Genomic DNA, 19,695 nt, shown 5'->3' on the forward strand with positions numbered 1-19,695 from the left:
GCCCTCGCAAACTGCTCGGCTGCACTCCCCCTCACCCGAGGGCGGGCTGGCTGAGCAGTTTGCCAGGGCCGATTTCAGTTCCCAGTCCGGCCCTGGATAAGAGCATGAACAAAGAATAGTTAATGGTACTCATGACATCAGTCTACTGTCATAAGAGGAAACAAAAACAGGCACAGCAATTTAATTACCAAATCTATATAATGCCCACAACTAAGGGTGGGAGCTCAATCCAGATGTTAAGTTAAATCCCAAATAACCTGGCTGGTGTATTATCGACACACGGAAGCTTCACCAGAATGCTCTGGTGAATATAAAGCTAGACGAAGGTTAGAAGCAGCCCCAATTAATATACTCATCTAACAGTTACAATGGTAGGGTTCACTGTGTAGGTTCAGGGGTAAGGGCATTTCTTTAGATGTCCATTGGTGTACGTAATGTTTTCAATTGCTGGAGGTAGAGCGGGAGAATTCCATCTAGGAAATCCAACAAGTCTTTGGGGTCCTCAAAAGTGTGGAACTTGCTCATCACCATTACTTTGAATCTCACCAGACCTGCAAAGGAAAATATCAGGACTCTTAGATGGTCTTGAAGAGCTAAGAATCCCTTTCTGTTGTCAGCAGTGAATTTGAAGCAGCCTAGCGATACATGGATTTTGTGACCATTTCAGTTGATGTGGTTGTTCTTGCACATATAGGCCAATATTGTCTGAGCATGTTAAAATCAGAGTGGTTTAAATACTATTGGCCTCGCCAAATTTCTGTGAAGTAGTTTGAATGTGGAAGCCTGTGAGCTCTTTCCAGTTTTTGTTTCTTCGAGAATTTCAGTCAAGTAACTTGCAGACGCCAGTTTACAATGAATTCTATGCAGGAGCCTGACAATTCCTCAGTGCCTTCAAGAATTCCAAATATTCTTAGGTTAGCTCATCTGTTTTAGTCTTCCAGTTCAGATATGGCTTTCAACCATGATTGTAGTGCTTGTAGATCCTTAGTTACTCTGGAGGTCATTTCTTGCACAGTGCTCATGTTATGTTCTGCCTCTGCTATAGTGTTAATTTATAGCATTTAACTCAGCCCTTCTGGCTGTCATCTCCAGTTGCATTTAATCTGTAATTTACTTTGTAGATTTTGCCAGGGCATTGACTTCTGCTAGTTTTTTCAATATCATATTTGTTGTGCTGTTGATGTTACTTTTATTTTTGATAGGAGAGTCTGGTAAGGGTGGCTCTACTTTTGAGGGCTTCAAGTGAGATTTAGATTCTTTATCTGCCATCTTGGACGACTCAGGTGGCGGTTATGCCCAACACTGTGTCTAATGTTGGCATTGGCTGTGTATTTAACGGAGCTATAAGATCTTGTCTTAGGTGCTGCTTTTTTTCTTGGCTGGAAGGTGAAATGCTGCTTTTTACCTCTTAAATTCAGGGGGTTGTGTTGATAAATAGTGGTGCATTAAGTATAGTGCAAAAGCAGTATGCGGTTCTTATCTGTTGAAGGATTACGCTGTGTAGGATATCTTAGTGCGCTTGCCCACAAGGTTGCGATGGTGGAGTGTAATTTATGACAGGATGCACCAAAAACCTATGATTCTCTGTCTCTAACCCCTCTAGGAGGAGCCAGTGAGCCAGCCAGCTTTGGGTGAAGTAAGGTGGTTAGCTGAAACCTTTCTAGGCATAAGCTCCTTGTAATGTCTAACTGTACGCAGGCTATTATTTTAGCTGCAGGACTTCCTTCTATTAATAGGCTTTGTCGTCTATATTTCCTCCCTACCATCACTGCTGTCCAGGTGGCAGGTTACTCCATACCAGTATTCCTATTGGTGATGTAGGCAGACAAAAAGCTGAACTGGAAGCCGCTCCTTGCATTAACTTGAATCAAGTCACCCAGTAGGAGATGTGAGGCTTTTGAAGCTTAGAGGCCCCAGGATAGATGGTTTTCATAGAAGCAAGCACAATGTCTGTTTGGGCACCTTGTTAGGGTCAGGCAGAGCTCTTTTCTCAAGTTATCAGCAAAGTAGACAAAGCTGAGGTTGATGAGGCACTGTAATAGTCAAAATATTACCTGTTGCGGGTCTTGTAGGTTGCAGGCACTCACATGGACACCCAAAGGTTTGTGTGGAGCTTTGCTCCTAATTCAGTGCCGTTCTAAGGGCCACTGCCCGCCATTTTTAGGGCATGTGTTTGTCAGTGGAAAGTGAAGTTTTTGAGAAAACCTGCCTGTAGGAAAGTTTGTCTTCAGTTAAACTCCGGAGGCTATGCCATCATGCATTGCGACATCAGGAACCTCTGTTTATTCCAGAGAAGTGAAACCTGTAATGCCGAATCTCATGGCGTTAAAATGTATGTTCAATTGTAACTCTGGTACTTGCATTATTACAGCAATAAAAATTATTTAACAGAAAAAAATCTGTGCTGCGTAGCTTGGATGTAGGAGCGCATGGCTAAGCAGCCATGTACTCCTCTGTGCAAGCCATACCCACAGTCTATGTATATTTCAGGAGATTGAATCTTGGCAGGGACCACTAATCCTTTCATTTTGTGAGGTTAATACAGTGAGTATCATTAAACCGAATAATAGGAACATCAACACATGGGTTGCAAAATGTAAAGTATGAAAAAGAAAAAAACCTAGGAGAGAGAAGTGAGAACAGCAGAAAGCAAAATAATTAAAAGAAAGGATTAAAGTAGTAGTCAGGTGCAGCAAGAGACGCATAGAGCAATCGAAAGAGAGAGAACAGTGAATTCATTGCACGAGATGACAACACAAAATGTTTAGAAAAGTGACATCCAGCAGGAAGGAAATGACAGCAAGAGAGACAAAATGGGAAACGGCACGAGGGATGAGAATATCAGGCTAAGGAAGAACAGAGTAGAATGGGGCTATTATGGAACAGGAAGATGAAAGAAAGAGACCCTCAATTAAGAGTACGAGTCAAGGGAAGGCTAGAGTTAGCAGGAGAGATAAAGCGATAGCGGGGCATAGGATGGGATGACAATAAGGACAGACGTCAAGAACGAGAACGATGGAGAGAGGATAGAGACAGTGAAAAATCCTGGCACGAGAAAAGGTCACAGACAAAATACAATGGAAAGGGGCGACCATTCGGTCCCCCCGAACGTATGGCCGAGTACCACGAGCCCCCCGGGAAGCCATTTTTGGGCGGGAGGCGAGCCTCGGCTGGTATGCCCGAAGCGGCGTAGCCGGGGCGCGCTGTTTCCCGCCCTCGAGTGGGCTGGCCTAGACACTGACGCGGCTGGCCACGCCCTAAGGGCAGGCAGGGGCGGGTTTACGCCCGCCCTGAAGACGGATAAAAGGAGCAACAAGCCAAGAACGCATCCTCTTGTTCCTGTGCTCTGAAGCTGCACCCCCTCGCTGTACGTGAGCTCGAGACGGAACGAAGAGCCAATTTTAAACGTTTTAATATTTCTTGTTTGTTTTACAGATATTCTGTTCGGGAATGCCTAAGAAAGTTGGAAAGCGAATGACTACCGACCAGATGCTGCGTGTTCTTATGAAAGAGGTGACCGACTTAAAGAAGAGAATGGCGGAGAAAGACGGGGAAGAGGGACCGAAACGTCCGTTGGCTGGAGCAGCTCCGGGAGGAAAAGGCAAGAGGCCCAGAAGGGGAGCAGCTGGAGGGGACATCCCGGTTCCCTCTGCCCCACTCGAAGAGCCAACTCCGGTGCCGACGGAGGGGAATCCGATTCCCGTGATGGTCACCCCCGTGTCCGGGGAGGATATGCCGCCCGAGCTGGCAGCACAATTAGCAGCGTGGTTGGGTAAAAATAACGAGGGCGCCACTGCTGATGACGCACGGGTTTTGATGAAGCAACTGCGTGAAACAAGGGAGGCGGCGAAGGCAGCATCGCCAGTTATCACGCCGGCCGCGGCAGGAGGAAAGCCACCTGGGGTAGGCTCAGCCGCTGATACAGCTTCCGGTTCAGGTAAGCGGCCATTGCCGTTTGCGAGGGATGAGTCTGCCCCGTCAAGAAGGGAAAAGTTGGGTCAACATGTCCCTCTAGCTATTAAGGAGAAGATATGGGCAGATGAGTATGTAAACATCTTCTCGTTACTTACCGATCATTATGAGATGGAATATGTTAAGAGCCAAAAAGAGCTCATGCATCCGAGTGTTTGGCGCGCAAAGATGGCCGCCTTCAAGGTAAATGAGAACATTGGCAATTGGGGCAAGGCGTGGGGGATCTTTACATCCATCCTGGGCGAACGTAGGCCCGAGTTACTGTCTGAATTGCCGATTTATCAGTCACGTATCATGGGGTATTCCGTGTCACATGGGGGCAATCAATGGTTCTGTTACGATAATATTTTCAGGAAAGCGAAAGAACATGATAAAAACTTAACTTGGGATTGTTACGATTCTGTGTCATGGTCAAAAATGGCGGATACTGGTATGTTGGATTTGCCATTAGTAGGGAGTAGTGTGGGGGAGTCCTCCCGCCAATATTCTGGGACCTCCTTTCGATCAGGCGCGAGTAACGAATACCAGTCCCGGCCGAACGGCACCACAGGTAAAAAAGGGAGTTGTTGGAACTTTAACAGGGGTAAATGTACGAGGCCCCAGGGGTCATGCAAATTCAGGCACGAATGTAGCGGGTGTGGGCAAGCGTCCCATCCTGAGTCCATGTGCAGAGCCAAAACGGGTGATAATGGGGGTAGAGGAGGCGCCAAACAGGTCTGAAATAGTCCGAGGGGCGCCTTTACCTACTCCGATTGATACCATGGCAATGATTCCTTGGCTCAGCGAATACCCGGACCACGCTTCCGCTGGGGTGTTGCGGAACGGGTTTTCATATGGTTTCCGCATCCCAGTGGGGGAGTTTCAGGGTTTAGCGAAATGTAAAAACCAAATATCAGTCTTGCAGCACACGGCCGTGGTACAGGAGAAGATTGGGAAAGAGGTGGCTCGAGGTCGAGTCGCCGGTCCGTTTAGTGTGCCACCGGTTGCTAACTTTGTTTGTTCCCCCTTAGGGGTGGTCCCCAAGAAGGACCCGGGTGAGTTTCGGCTGATACATAATTTATCAGCCCCATGTGGTCTTTCCGTAAACGATGCGATAGACCCGGCAGTGTGTTCAGTACGGTATGCATCTTTCGATGAGGCCGTAGCCATTTTGAATCGCCTAGGGCCCGGTGCGCTGATGGCGAAATCTGATATCGAGTCAGCGTTCCGGTTGCTCCCGGTACATCCAGACGATCAGCGTCTTCTTGGTTTCATGTTTCAGGGACACTATTACATGGATAGATGTATGCCAATGGGTTGCTCTATATCTTGTTCCTATTTCGAGCAGTTCAGTTGTTTCCTGCAATGGGTCTTCACAAGGAAGACGGGGTTTCATCAGGTTATGCATTATCTCGATGACTTTTTGTTTCTAGGGGCAGCCGGGGATCCGGAATGTGGTCAGGCTTTGAATGAATTTTGTGTCTTAATGAACCATTTTGGTGTGCCATTGGCACCCGGTAAGACGGTGGGTCCTTCGACTTGCCTCGAGTTTCTGGGGATCGAGCTCGACTCGAAGGAGGGTTGTTTTCGTTTACCAAGAGAAAAAGTGCTTAGGTTCAGGGCATCCCTGGAGACGTGTATTAGTCAGTCCAAGGTTAAGTTGCAGCAATTACAACAATTGGTGGGACAGCTGAATTTTGCCCTGAGAGTAATACCGATGGCCCGCCCCTTTTCCCGCTCGATCGCTCAGGCCATGGTCGGCCTGAAGGAGGGTCACCATCGCACGAGGCTCTCGGCCGAGGTGCGCCAGGACATGCGCATTTGGTTGGCATTTCTGGTGGATTTCAATGGTCGAGTTGTCTGGAACAAACCGGCGGTGTCCTCCGAGGAGCTCGGGCTGTGGACAGATTCGGCAGGGAGCATTGGTTTTGGTGCCATCTTTGGCACACAATGGTCGGCTTAAAAATGGCCGTCATGGTGGCATGAGGATGGGTTGACGAGTAACATTGCTTTTCTTGAACTGTTCCCCATTCTGGTGGCCCTGAAAACTTGGCCTGAGGGGTTTAGAGATCACTCTGTAATATTCTGGTCTGATAACATGACCGTGGTTGAGTGTATCAATAGCCAGGCGGCATGATGCAAATGGATCCTGAGGCTGCTGAAAGAAATTGTCTTGTTGTGTATGCAATTGAATGTCCTATTTAAGGCAAGACATGTGCCGGGGGTGATGAACCAAGCGGCTGATGCGCTTTCTCGTTTCCGTATGCAGGCCTTCTGGGGTTTTCTGCCCACAGCGGGCCCGATGGCGGCGCCCTTTCCCGAAGCTCTCTGGTCTCTCGGTGCCCCGAACTACGAAACCTCGTGGGAGAGAGTTTAGCACCCAGGACGAGGAAGGCATATGAAGGGGCGTTCCGTTCCTATTTGGCCTTTTTGGGGACTGCTGGAGGGGAGCTTTGGGGCCAGGAGGAGTGGGTAGTAAATTTCCTGCTGTCTTTACATCAGGCAGGCAAATCTGTGGCTACTGCCCAGAGGCATCGGGCAGCCATATCCTTCGTGGCTAGGGCTTATGGGATCCAGGACCCGACAGCGTCTTTCGTGGTACAAAAAGCGCTACGTGGGTGGCAACGCCTTGAGGGTCGCAGAATAGATGTAAGGCGCCCGATAGGTCTGGATAGGCTGGCCCTGTTGTTATCTGTACTCCCTTCAACGTGTTCATCCCAGTATGAAACAGTGTTATTCCGAGCCGCTTTTGCGCTGGCATTCCATGGGGCTATGCGGGTAAGCGAACTAGTGGCGAGGAACAAGCGGGATGTGACCGGGGGACTGTGCCAAGAGCACGTTCAGGTCAGAGGGGAGACAATGTCCATCTCGTTTGTCAGGTCCAAGACCGACCAGGGTGCGATGGGGGACTGCATAATCATACAAAGGATTCCCGGGTCCTCCATGTGCCCGGTAAGTTGCGTAGAAGAATATTTAGCACAAAGGGTGGCATCATGGGGGGGGACATTGTTGCGACACGCTGACACCACCCCACTGACGAGGTTTCAGTTTCAGCGGGTGCTTGCGATGTCAATCTCCGCTGCGGGCTTGAACCCCGGCGAGTTTGGGACCCATTCCTTTCGGATAGGGGCTGCTACAGAGGCTACAGCCAGGGGTCTGAATGTCGAACAAGTTAAACGTGTGGGGCGTTGGTCCTCGAACTGTTATAAAAGGTATGTGCGGTTGCACATGTTGTGAAGCTGTAATGATGTACTCACGCTTCTTGTTTTTCTTTGGTTTTCAGTTGCGCAAGCCTACGAGGCGGGGCGGACTGGGCAGTCGACCCAACACCGGGTCAGCGGTCAGACATCACCGGCTGTGAAAAAGGAGGTGTGGGTCGTGGGCCACTCATACGTGAGGCGGGCCGCGGACGTATTCAAAGCAGGTGACATGATTCACGTGGCTGGGGAATACGGGTACAGTGTGTCCTTCTACGGAAAGGGCGGGCTCTGTATTGACTAGTTTCAATCATTTTTTGAGGGTTTGTTAGGGCGGACGAGGTCACCGCCGTCTGTAGTCATAGTACATCTTGGGGGCAACGATTTGGTGTCCACTGGTAGACGACTACTTCTTGAGGCAATGCTTTCCACTGTAAGTTGGTTAGCGAGAAGAGTTCCAGGGTGCACAATCGCATGGTCCCATATGATACCGCGAAAAGTGTGGCGGGGGGCTCTTTCAGTTTCTGCTCTGAATCATTCAGTAAGGAAGATTAATAATAAAGTGAGTCGATTGTTCCGTTCAAGTACACTGCATTCTATTTCGCATGGTTGTATTAAAGGGGACAGTATGTATTTGGGTGATGGTATTCATTTGTCCCGGGTGGGGAACGAGTTACTCATAGGCGACCTGATAGCTTGGCTGGGGACTTTAAGACATGACCTTTAGGTAGGAGTGTGTGGGGGGTCCGGATAGCCGGTCAACTATCCGGCCTGTGGCGGTAAGGTCATGATCGGTGAGCACTAATTAGTAGATCCCTATGAGTGGGCGTCACCCATTACGGATGGGAGCGCTCGAGGGAGGTGGCCATTGGCCCCTCAACGGGTAGGCGGTCCCTTCTAAGGATGGGACGCCGAAAGGAAAGGAAAAGGCGGTCAAGGCCCCTTCCTGGGTAGGAGGGGCTACAGCCCCCTCCTGGGGAATTTCCCGGGGCCAGGATATCTGCGACGGCAGATGTGGTAAGTTGTGTGGGGTTTGGGAGGGGGTCTACGCTACCTTCTAGATACCTCACACGAGTCCTCGAACGACCTTTAAGTGGCGTCGAGTTTATTGGGGCCCCCGTCAAGTCAAGGGAAATTGGTAGTTGCACTTGAGGTACACCTCTGTGCGGTCGCCCCTCACAAGTGAGGGGGATTTTCGGGTTTAGGGATCTTGACACCGGTTACGACCTTGCCGTTGGCCCTTAAACGTTAGGATGTACAATTTCAAAATTCAAGTTAATGTTTTGTAGGATGTTAGTTCGGCTAGGAGAACCTTTGTATTAGAGAATATGTTAAGGTTAGCCAAACATCGCAATGTGGTAATGAAATTGTACATAATATGAAACTGTTATTTTTATGTTTTAATTTTGTTTCATATTTTAATAAATACGGCCGGGAAGGGTAACACCCTTCCCGCCTTCCAAAAGTTCAAGAACTGTTTCCGGTTTCCCATCCTTGGGGAGTGTGTTGAGAGGGGGTGGCGGGTATCGCGGCCATAAAGACAGGGATGAGAATAACAGGGATGGTGACAATTGGAAGACAGCATGAGACAGAAGCGGGTAGGTAAGTGGCATGAAGCATGTGAGGGAAAAAGAGGGGGAGATAAGCAGCAGCAGCGTAGAACAGTGGCAGACTGCGAGAAGTGAGAGGGGTTTGTTTATTATAGTGGAACGGACTGAAAGCATGACAGAACAAGGGAAAAAAGGGAACTTAAAGTGAGAGAGAGCAAGTGACAGATGAGGCGAGAGAAGGAGATAAAGTTCCTTTCCACCAGGAAAGTGATTGGAGGGCACTGCCCTTCTCCGTACCTGCGATATGGAAGTATGTGGATATCACAGCATGCGATTCCTGGCTGGCCTCTCGCCTTCTGCGTGACGCACCACAATTCTAGAACAAATCACATATGCAATGAGATTAAAAGCAACACAAAATCACTATTGCAGCACAGACGCAATCTGCAATGCAGCAGTGGAGGTTTGCCACCTCGAGTCACAGCCATTGTATGATACATCATTGGGATAAGTGCAGTTGTATACATGTTGGACAATTCACCTTAATGTGAATTAGAAATAGATACATTTAGAATTAAACGGAAGTGGCAATCTATACAATTGTACCAAATACAAAGCTGCCTCGTATAGGGTAAGACCTAGCAGTAGAGTAACAGTAGTTTGGAGGTAGCACTAGAGCTTTGGCTGCCCTCAGTGACAAGGCCCAAGTACACAATGCAGACGTCCCCCTTTCTGGTATACATGCACACACTTAAGGACGCACACACCACACCTGGGCAATTCTAATGTAGTATCTTTCTCACAGTTGGGCCCTCAATCTATTCTTTGCCATAATATTGTAAAGATTTGAAGAGATAATTATTAATTAATTATTCAATCTACAATACTGTGCAGTTTGTAACATTAGCAGGCACTCAATTACCTCGGAAGTCTTAGTTTCGGAACGTAGCACAGATTCTCAAAGGTTTAGCGTCAGGTTGGGATAATTTTTTTCTAAGTAGGGGCGAATTTTGCGAATTTGCAATCTGCGAATTTTGCGAATTTGCAATCCGCGAATTTGCGGATTTGCGAATTCGCAATCCGCAAAATTCGCGAATTCGTGCGAATTTGCGGATTTTTTATTTTTGCGTGTTCTCGGGTGTTCGCGTGGAACTTTGCGTATTCGCGGGGCGCTTTGCGTATTCGCTGGTTCTTTTTTGCCTGGTTCATCACTGCTCTTCTGCCCTCTGTACCACTTGTTTTTGTGCCTTTCGGCCCTCTGCCCCACTCTTGTTTGTGCCCTTTTGCCCTCTGCCCCACTGGATTCTGTGCCCTTCTGCCCTCTGCCTAACTCATGCCCTCTGTCCCACTTTGTGCCCTTCTGCCCTTAGCCATAAGTCAGCTTCAACAGGAAGCACTAATAGATAAAGTAAAGCAGGTGCTTGAGTTGAAGGTCAAATTAAGTTACATAGTCATTAATCATCCCAAGTTTGGGGTGATTAATGATTGTGTAACTGAATTTGAGATTCAACTCTAGCACCTGCTTTACTTTATCTATTAGTGCTTCATGTTGAAGCTGACTTTTGCAACTATTTTAGAGGCTTTGGCAGCTTGCCGATGCCATTCTAAAGTAGTTACAAGTCAGCTTGAACTTTTGACCCAATCCGTTCCGCTCACGGATTTTGCGGGAAATTAGCGAATCTCTCGGATTTGCGAATTTACCGAAAATCCGCAAAATCCGCGAGCGGAACGGATTTTCCGCCCATTATTATTTTTTCCAAGGCAAACCCAATGCTAAACCTGTTTTGAGCTTTAAAAACCAATTGGTATTAGTGTTTGTTTGTATGATTAAGTAATACAAAGCAGAGCGAAATGCTGCTTTGCATCATTGGGTTGTCACATGGGTGGTACATGGGTGGTACATGGTACATGGGAGTTCCCATTCAAACATCCATGCTTTTTGACACTAAACCCAATCCACTATGATTGATAGAAAGGGTTTAGTGCCAAAAATTAACACTGCTGAAAAGCAGGAGTCAAACAGAGAAATGTTTTCATTTCTCTATGGTCCGACTTTGCATGCTTGTTGCACGGTACAGCACACATACAAAGTAGAAACAGTGTTTGAACTTGTCTAGGCATAGTTTATTGTACAGGAAGGCTACATTTCCTGTACAAAATCTATGCTAGACTCAGGCACACACCCTAGCACCATTGCGCTAAGCTGTGTATCTGGCGCTGGGCAGCTGTAACCAGCGCTGGTGCAAGGGAAAGGAGAGGAGAGTGTCAAATCTCTGGGAATATGGTGCTCTCCTGCTCTATCACGGAATGTAGTTCAGCAGCTTTGGGTGCTGCTCTGCGTTTCCTGCACCTTCCAGAATCTGGGAGCATATTATCAAGCCTGGGCGTTAACATTATCTCTGCTTTATCAGCAGGAAACTGCCGATAAAGAGGCGATAATGGGCTTGATAATATGCTCTATGGAATTCCAATCGAAGCTCATGTTAAATGTGATAGACATCTAACATGGGCTTCGATTGGAATTCCATAGAGCATATTATCAAACCCATTATCGACACTTTATCAGCAGTTTCCTGCCAATAAAGCGGCGATAATTTTATCGCCCAGGCTTGATAATATGCCCCCTGGTTCTTAGACTCAGGAACCACACGCAGATTGAACATGTTATCCTGTTCAGTCGTACATGATATCAGATTTTCCCTTAATTTCCAAAATGATTTGCATTATATATCACTTGGTGAATTTCTTACAGCCTAACACCTACAAAGGCATTATTCGCACCCAGGCTACATTGCTGCTTTGGGTACAAACAGCATTTGTACCTGCAGTGATCAGAAAAAAGAATGAAGGTTTACAGAAATAATTGACCTTAAAACTCACTCCAGGTTAAATCCTTGGCAAAAACAAATCATCCTGAGATGAAATAGTCTGCATGGAAAAAAGTATTTGGCTGTACCAAGTTCCCTTGCAAGAGGTGTATTCATGAAAAGTTACAAACCTCCCTAAATGCACCCTTGGTGCAAGCAATGGAGTATTTTGTCTGGATTCATACACATCTCTTGCCTCAGCTATGCCTGCAAGGGCGAGTGTTTTAGCAATGTGAACATTTCAGCTATCACTGCAAGTAAAAATATATATATACATGTTGGACCCGGCCCTTTTGGCAGGTTCACCCCAACTTTTTGCTTTTTCCTAGCCTATTTCTGTGACCTGGTGTTGGTGATTTAAGGCCTCTGCGCACTTTTTCACTGTGGTACAGTGTAAAGTGCGTGCGCTCTCTGTGTGTATGTGTGGTGAGTGACCTGCCCTCCCTTAGGAATGCATGGGGAATATGTATGATCATGACCATGGTAGTTCCTGATGTGTGGGGAGTGCAGGGTCGAGTTTGGTATGTGCAAATTCATGAGATTGAATGCTGCGCAATCATATATGCGGCATGATTGTGTCTAGTGTAGAAGTGCCACTTTTAGAAGTTGGCATATTGGTGTAATTTCTGTCTGGTGTGTGATTGGCTGGTGAGCCTGGCTCCAAGAGTCTGGGAGGGTCTGCCCCGGTGGTGGATGGAGTGTTTAGCATGCTGATGTGAGGGGAAGGGTGCACCTGGGCCTGAATAGGGCTGGGCTTTCCCCACACAATGCTGGCTCCACCCCCTGTGGTGCGTCTGATGTCCCTAGCCTGGCCTGTGAAAGGAGTTCCCTATAACCAGTTGTTGCTGGTTCTCACACTGCCTGCACCCTGCTTGACAAAGGATTTCTCTGTATAAAAAGGAGCTGTGTCCCCTTACAAAATGTTCTTGTTTTTTCCAACTTGAATCCTGCCAGGGGAGTACTGCTGCTTGGGCCCAGGGGAAGGCTTGCCTCCCTGGGCCCAGCCCAGCCCCAGGATACCTGATGGACCTGTCCTATAGGACTCCCCTTGAACCTTGTTGCTGGGACCTGCTTTTTACTGTAAGGGATTGGCTGAGGGGCTTGATAGGCTCTGTACCCCCTTAGCGCCTGGGGAAGCGCTTTATTTTTACTGGCCGTGTGATGTCAGGAGCTTACCCTGCATATTGAACATATTTAGTTTGGACTCGGGTGCCTACCCCGAGATTGGCCACTATTTTTATATTTTAAATTGCAGGTGCCCACCTTGCTTATGGTTGCCCTAGCTGGTGCTCCGCCCGCTTTATATTGAAATTGAAGAGGGAGTCTACCCCTCGTGTCTCCCCGCATTCACCGCCACGCCCCGTATGCCGGAGATCGCAAAAGCGGAAGTCAGGCAGACCCGCCCGTGACGGGGCAGGACCTGCCATATAGGAGGAAGTGGTGGAGAGAGGAGGTCGGGAGGCTACCCCGCCTCCTTGTGGGCCGTGAGCTGTGCAGCATGGGAAAAGCAATTGCTGGCCTTCCGGTCTCCAGTGTGGAGAGGGAGACCGGAGATAATGCCGCCGGAAGAGGCTGGCTGAGTGAAGGTCGCTGTGGCCTGGGGCTTCCGTGAGCGAGGGAGAGCCCCGGGGCCACGAGAAGAAGATTGCCACTGTGTTGCGGGGCTCCAATGACCAGAGGGAGCCCAGGAAGGAGAGGACGCTGGCGGAGGAAGGAGGAGGCAGCCTGGAGCTGCTGCCCCCCAGCAGAGAATTCCTGCGACGCCTGCCCCGCGGAGCCCCGTCGAAGAACAGCCCGGTGGGTAGAAAGGGCTGGAGGGGCTCCGTGGGGCTGCTCTTGGTGCCGGTGAGAGGGTGCTGAGTCAGTGTGACCCCGGATGGCAGTGGGCCGCCCCACCGTTTCCCAGAGCCTCAGTGGCTCCCACGTGGGCACCAGTGTCAGAAGGCCCCCAGTGGGGGTCCCGAGGGCCAGTAGGCCCGTGTTCTGCCCCATTCGTTTTTAGAGCCCTGAGAGGCTCCTGGGCAGTTGTTTTCCGAGTCCCCAGAGGGGGGACTCCAACGATCTAGAGGGCATGTGTGTTCTAGAGCCAGAGGGCTCCATCGACCTGTGCAGTATGGTGTCGGAGCCTGTGGGGCTCCAACATGTGGCGCAATTTGCTTGAAGGGCTACTGAGAGCCCATGCTGCAGTTTTGTTAGTTCCCAGCTGCCCAGCAATTAGTGGGCAGCTGCACCGTTTAAGCGCTTGGGATTGTCCTCAGCTGCCCAGCACTTAGTGGGCAGCTGCAACGTTTAGGTTCTGCGCCGGTGGTACACCCCTGACTGGCGCTACATTGCAGCGCGCCCTGACATTCTGAACACAGGGCTCTTTAGTCCCTTTATTGAATGGCCAGTTGGCCTGGGGGGCTAGTAGGTGAATAGGGCGCAAGGCCTACGGTGATTTTGCGCAATGTGGTTACCTGCTATGTTTATGATGGTAATTGCCTAGTGTGAGTTTTGCGCAATGTGATGTGGTACTAGGAAATGTAATGCATTTAATATGATTACGCACCTTGTTATTACACCTCTGAATGTTTTTATGCATCATGTGTCTTCCTTGTTCCCTACACCTCTGAATGTGTTGTTTTAATCATCATGTGTCTTCCTTTCCTGCACCTCTGAATGTGTTTTTGACGCATCATGATCCTTGTTCTTACACCGCTAAATATATGTGTTATGCATCATGTGTTTTCCTTCCCTACACCTCTGAATGTTGTGATGCATCATGTGTAATCTGTTCTTGCTGATACCCCTAATTTTATTGTGATACTTAGGTGGTTGTTCTTTCTAGTACAGGTGGTCCTAGTGAGGTCCTGGTTCTCTGCGTGACATTCTCATATGGTGGTTATGGTTGCGTAGGTGGTACTTTCCTGTTACCAGTGGTTACTGGTTGTGTGCTATATTTGCTAATTTGTGCTACAGTGATTTTATATCCTATTTTCTATTTTCTACTAAGTGCTGATTCTGACAGGCGCCCACGTGGCCCTGTCCTGTGTAAATAATCCCTTGTGAATATTGCCTGTGCCAGTTGGCACAATGTATATTGTGTGATTACTATCTGATGTGTTTTGACAATACAAAAGTTATTTTATATAACCTTGTGTGGAGTTCCTTTTGTGATGTGCCTAGGATGTTGTTGCTGTTGTGTGAGTGCACAAATGCTTTACACATTGCCTCCGGGATAAGCCTGTCTGCTCGTTCCAAGCTACCCAGGGGGTGAGCAGGGGTTAACTTGGCGTGTGACTCCCTTGCCCTGACTAGAATGGTGGTTTCTGCCTGACTTTGGCGTAAGCCTTAGCCAACCAGAAATAGCCAGTTCTAATATTGGTGGAGAGCGGTGAGGATTAGGACTTGTGTTTGCGCAGTACCACAGCGACAACTGGCTACATTACAAAACTCTGCATTCTAGATAGTCACATGTTTGGGATTATTGTTTGTGATTTTGTTTTTCCTCAAGAGTGTCATTTTCAGGTGTTCCTGCGCTTTTATGTTTAGTGACAGATGAGATAAAATGACAGGGTGGGACGCCAGTAGAGGGGGAGGTTCCCATAGATAAGGAATCCCTTGCTGGGTCAAGTGCCCAATCCCTGTTCCTGTCCCTGTGTGGGTAGATGGAAGAGGAGTGTGGAGGAGAAATGGCTAGCTCGGGAGGGTGGTTATCCCCTGAGTGTAGTGTGTGTGTGTCTTGATTCCCCAGTATGGTAGGATCCAGTGGTGGCAGCTAAAACGTGTCCAGTGTGTGAAGTCCCATTCCCAGTTCCCAGAGTATGGTGCCTGGTGCTCAGTAAGAGGGGTACAGGTTTAGAGTCAGAGGCAGTCTGGAACTGTCTCACCAGTCTGGAGGGGGAGTGTGTGGATGAGTAGTGTGTTGAACTGGAGGAGTTGGTGTGAGTTTTTTTTGCGTGATAAAAGGAGCTTGCACAGGAGGTGTACCTCTGGTGTTGTGCAGGAGGTCCTGCAGAGGCACTGGATGAGAAGGTGGACGTCTGGCGGTGTGCTAGATGTCTTGCAGAGACATTAGGGAGTGATTCTAAAAGTAGTGGCTTGTGTATCTGATGATCCTGTGTAGGGGAAGAGGTTCATGTGTAGCCCAGCTAGGTCCCAGTAGGATGGTAGGGGTGTAGGGGCTCACGTCCTGTACCAGTGGAGGCGGATTGAATGTGGGACAGTGTGTCCCACGTTGGGCCGAAACCCTGTCTTAGGGCCTGGAGGGTTCCCTAAGGGAGCGCCAGGTCAGGGGCCTAGGCTGTACTTACAGGTCATTTGAGGAGGATCTTCCTGTGTCTAGAGGACGGGGAGTGTCTGTAACCAGAACTCCGGCGGTCCTGGTGTTGGGCAGTGCCGCTACTAAGTGGAGGGTGCAGAAATCCTGGTTCACTGGGCATTTGACCGTCTAGAGTGCTTGACCATTTGTGGGGCCTCTGAATGTTGTTCCCCAAGGAGGGGGGAGGCCAGGTTCAGGTTCAGCCTGACCTGGAGGGAAGGGCATCTGTAATCAGTGTCCTGACCGGTTTTTTGCTTCCTGTGGTACCGCTCCATGGTGGGAGGGTGCAGAACTCTGGAAGGGGGTGCAGAGGGACGGTGTACTTCTGACCCCGGTGCAACCTGAAGGTTTAAATCCTAGGTTGGGAGGTTGTATATTGTGTGATTACTATCTGATGTGTTTTTGACAATACAAAAGTTATTTTTATATAACCTTGTGTGGAGTTCCTTTTGTGGTGTGCCTAGGATGTTGTTGCTGTTGTGTGTGTGCGCAAATGCTTTACACATTGCCTCCGGGATAAACCTGTCTGCTCGTGCCAGGCTACCAAGGGGATGAGTAGGGGTTATCTTGGCGTGTGACTCCCTTGCCCTGACTAGAATGGTGGTTTCTGCCTGACTTTGGCGTCAGCCTTAGCCAACCAGAAATATCCTGTTCTAACAATATATATCTCTATTGCAGTCAATGCTAGCTTTGTCATAAAGCTTCTTTTCTTTACTTTCAGCCATTTGGAGCATGGATAACTTGCATAGGCAAGACCTATTTGCTTTGTCATTGCTTGCCATGATTGGAACTGCCTTTAGAGAAAATGTTGATCTCTCTCCAGCAGAAACGTTACTCACTAAAGTTATCTTGACATTTTTATTGTTGCCTTAAAACTACTGGGCATCTAAAAAACTCTGCAGCAGGTGATTAAACCCCTGTTATTTCTAAACTTGCCCTGACTCCCCCTCCCCCCGAGTTCAGTGCTATGTGCAGCTGCACCAGTCACACTGTCCTAAAGGGACATTGGATTTATCCCCTGCTGGTATACTGCTTCTCCTGATCACAATTGACCAGTTTTTTTTCTGAGAAGGGCCCGATATTACTGACGATAATGCAGCCAATAAAACAAAACATGTGAATCAAGTGAGGGCTGAGGGGGTAAGCAAAGACCATCTCTCATGTGCTCCCCTCCTTCAGCATGAGGGGTCTGAATTGCTCCTTGTTGTCAGCCCATAGCCCGACCTGCCTCCTGGCACTCCAATTCTAATTTGTAACTTGCCTGGGGAGGTGGTAAATGGTGGTGGAACTGTCCCAATAATCTAAACACAGAGATCAACATCTTTGACAAAACAACTGCAATTTAAAATATTACACAATGCTTGGCTCTACGCCTAAAATCACATCTAGCAAGTGAAGTTTAAAAAAACGGTGCCTACATGAATTTTTGTTATTTTGCCATTTCCAAGTCTCAAGTCTAAATGACGCTCTAGAAAGGCCTCCCTAGTTGTGTTTCATTTCTCCTTACAACTAAACCCATGATGTTCTGAATTACCAATCTTATAATTCATTTTCATCTGATATGCTGCCTCCGACCGAGACCGTCTTGGTGTGGGAACCGACCGTTCGTAGGTCAGCGGTTCCGAACACAGTATTTCTCTATGGGAGCATGTGCTGTGTGCGGAATTGCCTGCAGCACAATCTCCCATAGAGAAAATGGAGTTTGTGTATATCCCTGCACTGTGTAGCAGGCACATCACAGTGACTGCCAGATGGTGCAGGGATTTACAGGGGGGCACCATAGATGGCCCCCTCATACCCCCATCCGAGGTCACAGCAAAAAGGGGGTCCTGCTAGGGGCCCCCAAAGTCACTTTCTGACAGACTTTCCCCATGCCAGAAAGCCCGACATGGAAAGCCTGTCGGGACCCGACATCATAACCCCGACGGTGGGGAGCGCCCTCCGCACAAAATTATGTTTAGTTTCCGACTGGCTGATGGGCTCATGGAGGGGAAAGACCGGCTGGTTAGAATTCCAACCGGCGTAATCCTAATCCGGCGGTCGGAATTCAAACCAAGGATGTTGGTCGGAAAGCCTCCGACCTGTGGTCAGTGGCTTTCTGTCCCACATCCTAATGAGGGCCTTAGTGAATAACGTGCAAACATTATGCAGCATAGGGGCGTGTTTAAATTCAAGTTGGCCTTTGAGGATGCATAATGTGCAATTTGATACAAATAGACTGATTAATTTAAACGTGACAGCCAGAAAGGCTTTTCTAATGTGCTAATTTATAATCAGGGTGCAGCCATCCTTGGCTTTATAGGAATTCATCCCCATTCTCTACACATAATTTTCCAGCCCAGCACCCACCTCTGGAGATGGCAGCTCAATAAAGATGTACGTACACAGTGAATTGACATCATGGAGGCTCCAGACTTTCAAGGACATTGCTCACCAATATTTTTCACCACGCGCCCTAATTGGCTGCAACTATTACTATTCTTTGCTTAACCGGTCCAAGCTTAAATCCATAAATTGCTTGCACAACTATCTATTTTCAAAAAACGTCCCTCAGTTGAGGAGCGCGATGGGCTAACTAGTACTTTTAGCACAAGTGTAGTTTGCCTAAGGCAGTGAAATCTCTCAGACTTGAGATTTCCTACAACGTTTGCAACTCAGACTTTACCGATATCAGATGTTTGATAAGAAGTCTTCACAGGATCTCTTGATCTGACTAGGTTGTACCATTATGTTTCACAAGTTAAGGGCTGATAGCCAAACGTGTGCTGAAGCCCATCTAGTACCTAGCCAACTGATGGCCGTCCTTTTAGAGGGGCATATTATCAAGCCTGTGCGCTAAAATTATCGCCGCTTTATCGGCCAAAAACGGCCGATAAAGCGGCGATAATGGGCTTGATAATATGCTCTGTGGAATTCCAATCGAAGCCCATGTTAGATGTCTTCACATCTAACATGTGCTTCGATTGGAATTCCATAGAGCATATTATCAAGCCCATTATCGCCGCTTTATCGGCCGTTTTCGGCCGATAAAGCGGCGATAATTTTAGCGCACAGGCTTGATAATATGCCCCAGAGTTCCCACCATCAGACATCAGTCCCGTTAATCCTGCTGGGGAGAGGGTAACAATGTAGTAACTCAGTACACGTGCACCAGAGCACCAGGCATTCACTAGGATTTTAGGATGGGATAAATCTAATGTTTATGTACACCGAAAGCTTCAATAAGGACACCGGTGCACATTTTGTGGTAAGAGTATTAGCAGGTAATTACGTTTACAGACCTCCTCCAGCCTGACACCGTTTTCGAAACATTTTCCTTTGAGTATTTGTTTTTTATTTGTTTCTGGGTAAACGATTTCTTTTTTTAGAGGCAACTGTAACATCTATACGTTTTTGCAGCTACTTGATGTTTGAGATATCACCAGCATAAAGAATTATTGTCTGAGGGGTGCCAATGATTTGTGGTGGCAAAAAAATTAACTGGTGACAGGAGATCATATAAAAAAATGAAGAAAAAATTACCCATTCTTGTTTCAGGCCATATTTATTTTCAGTTTTTGTCAATTAAACTCCTCTCCTCAAAAGATGAAAATAGATTCATGTTCTACTGTGTAGTTCTACCAGAAGTCTCAACATAACAGAATTTAACTTCAATAACTATAGTTTCATCTAGAGATGCACTCTATGAATCCTGTTGATGGCAAGGGAAACATTGACAAGCGTACATTAAATACAACCCATGCAGTATGTTATCAGGAGTCATATGCCGCTCTTGCTATAATAGGCAGACATACCCCAAATGTGCTGGAAAGTGTGCTTTGTTTCTAGCA

The 19,695-nt window shown here is 47.9% G+C and overlaps 1 protein-coding gene across 1 annotated transcript in view; it reads right to left on the bottom strand.

The window, feature by feature from the left end:
- Nucleotides 1–19,695, bottom strand: part of LOC147733087 (uromodulin-like) — a 341,372-nt gene that overhangs the window by 50,593 nt on the left and 271,084 nt on the right. The window contains exon 10 of the mRNA XM_086958926.1: nt 8,996–9,074. Coding sequence (XP_086815052.1) covers nt 8,996–9,074 — 79 coding nt within the window. The remainder of the gene's footprint in view (nt 1–8,995; nt 9,075–19,695) is intronic.

This window comes from Lissotriton vulgaris, chromosome 2_1 (genome assembly GCF_964263255.1).
Source record: "Lissotriton vulgaris chromosome 2_1, aLisVul1.2, whole genome shotgun sequence".
In the NCBI taxonomy this organism is placed as follows: Eukaryota; Metazoa; Chordata; class Amphibia; order Caudata; family Salamandridae; genus Lissotriton; species Lissotriton vulgaris.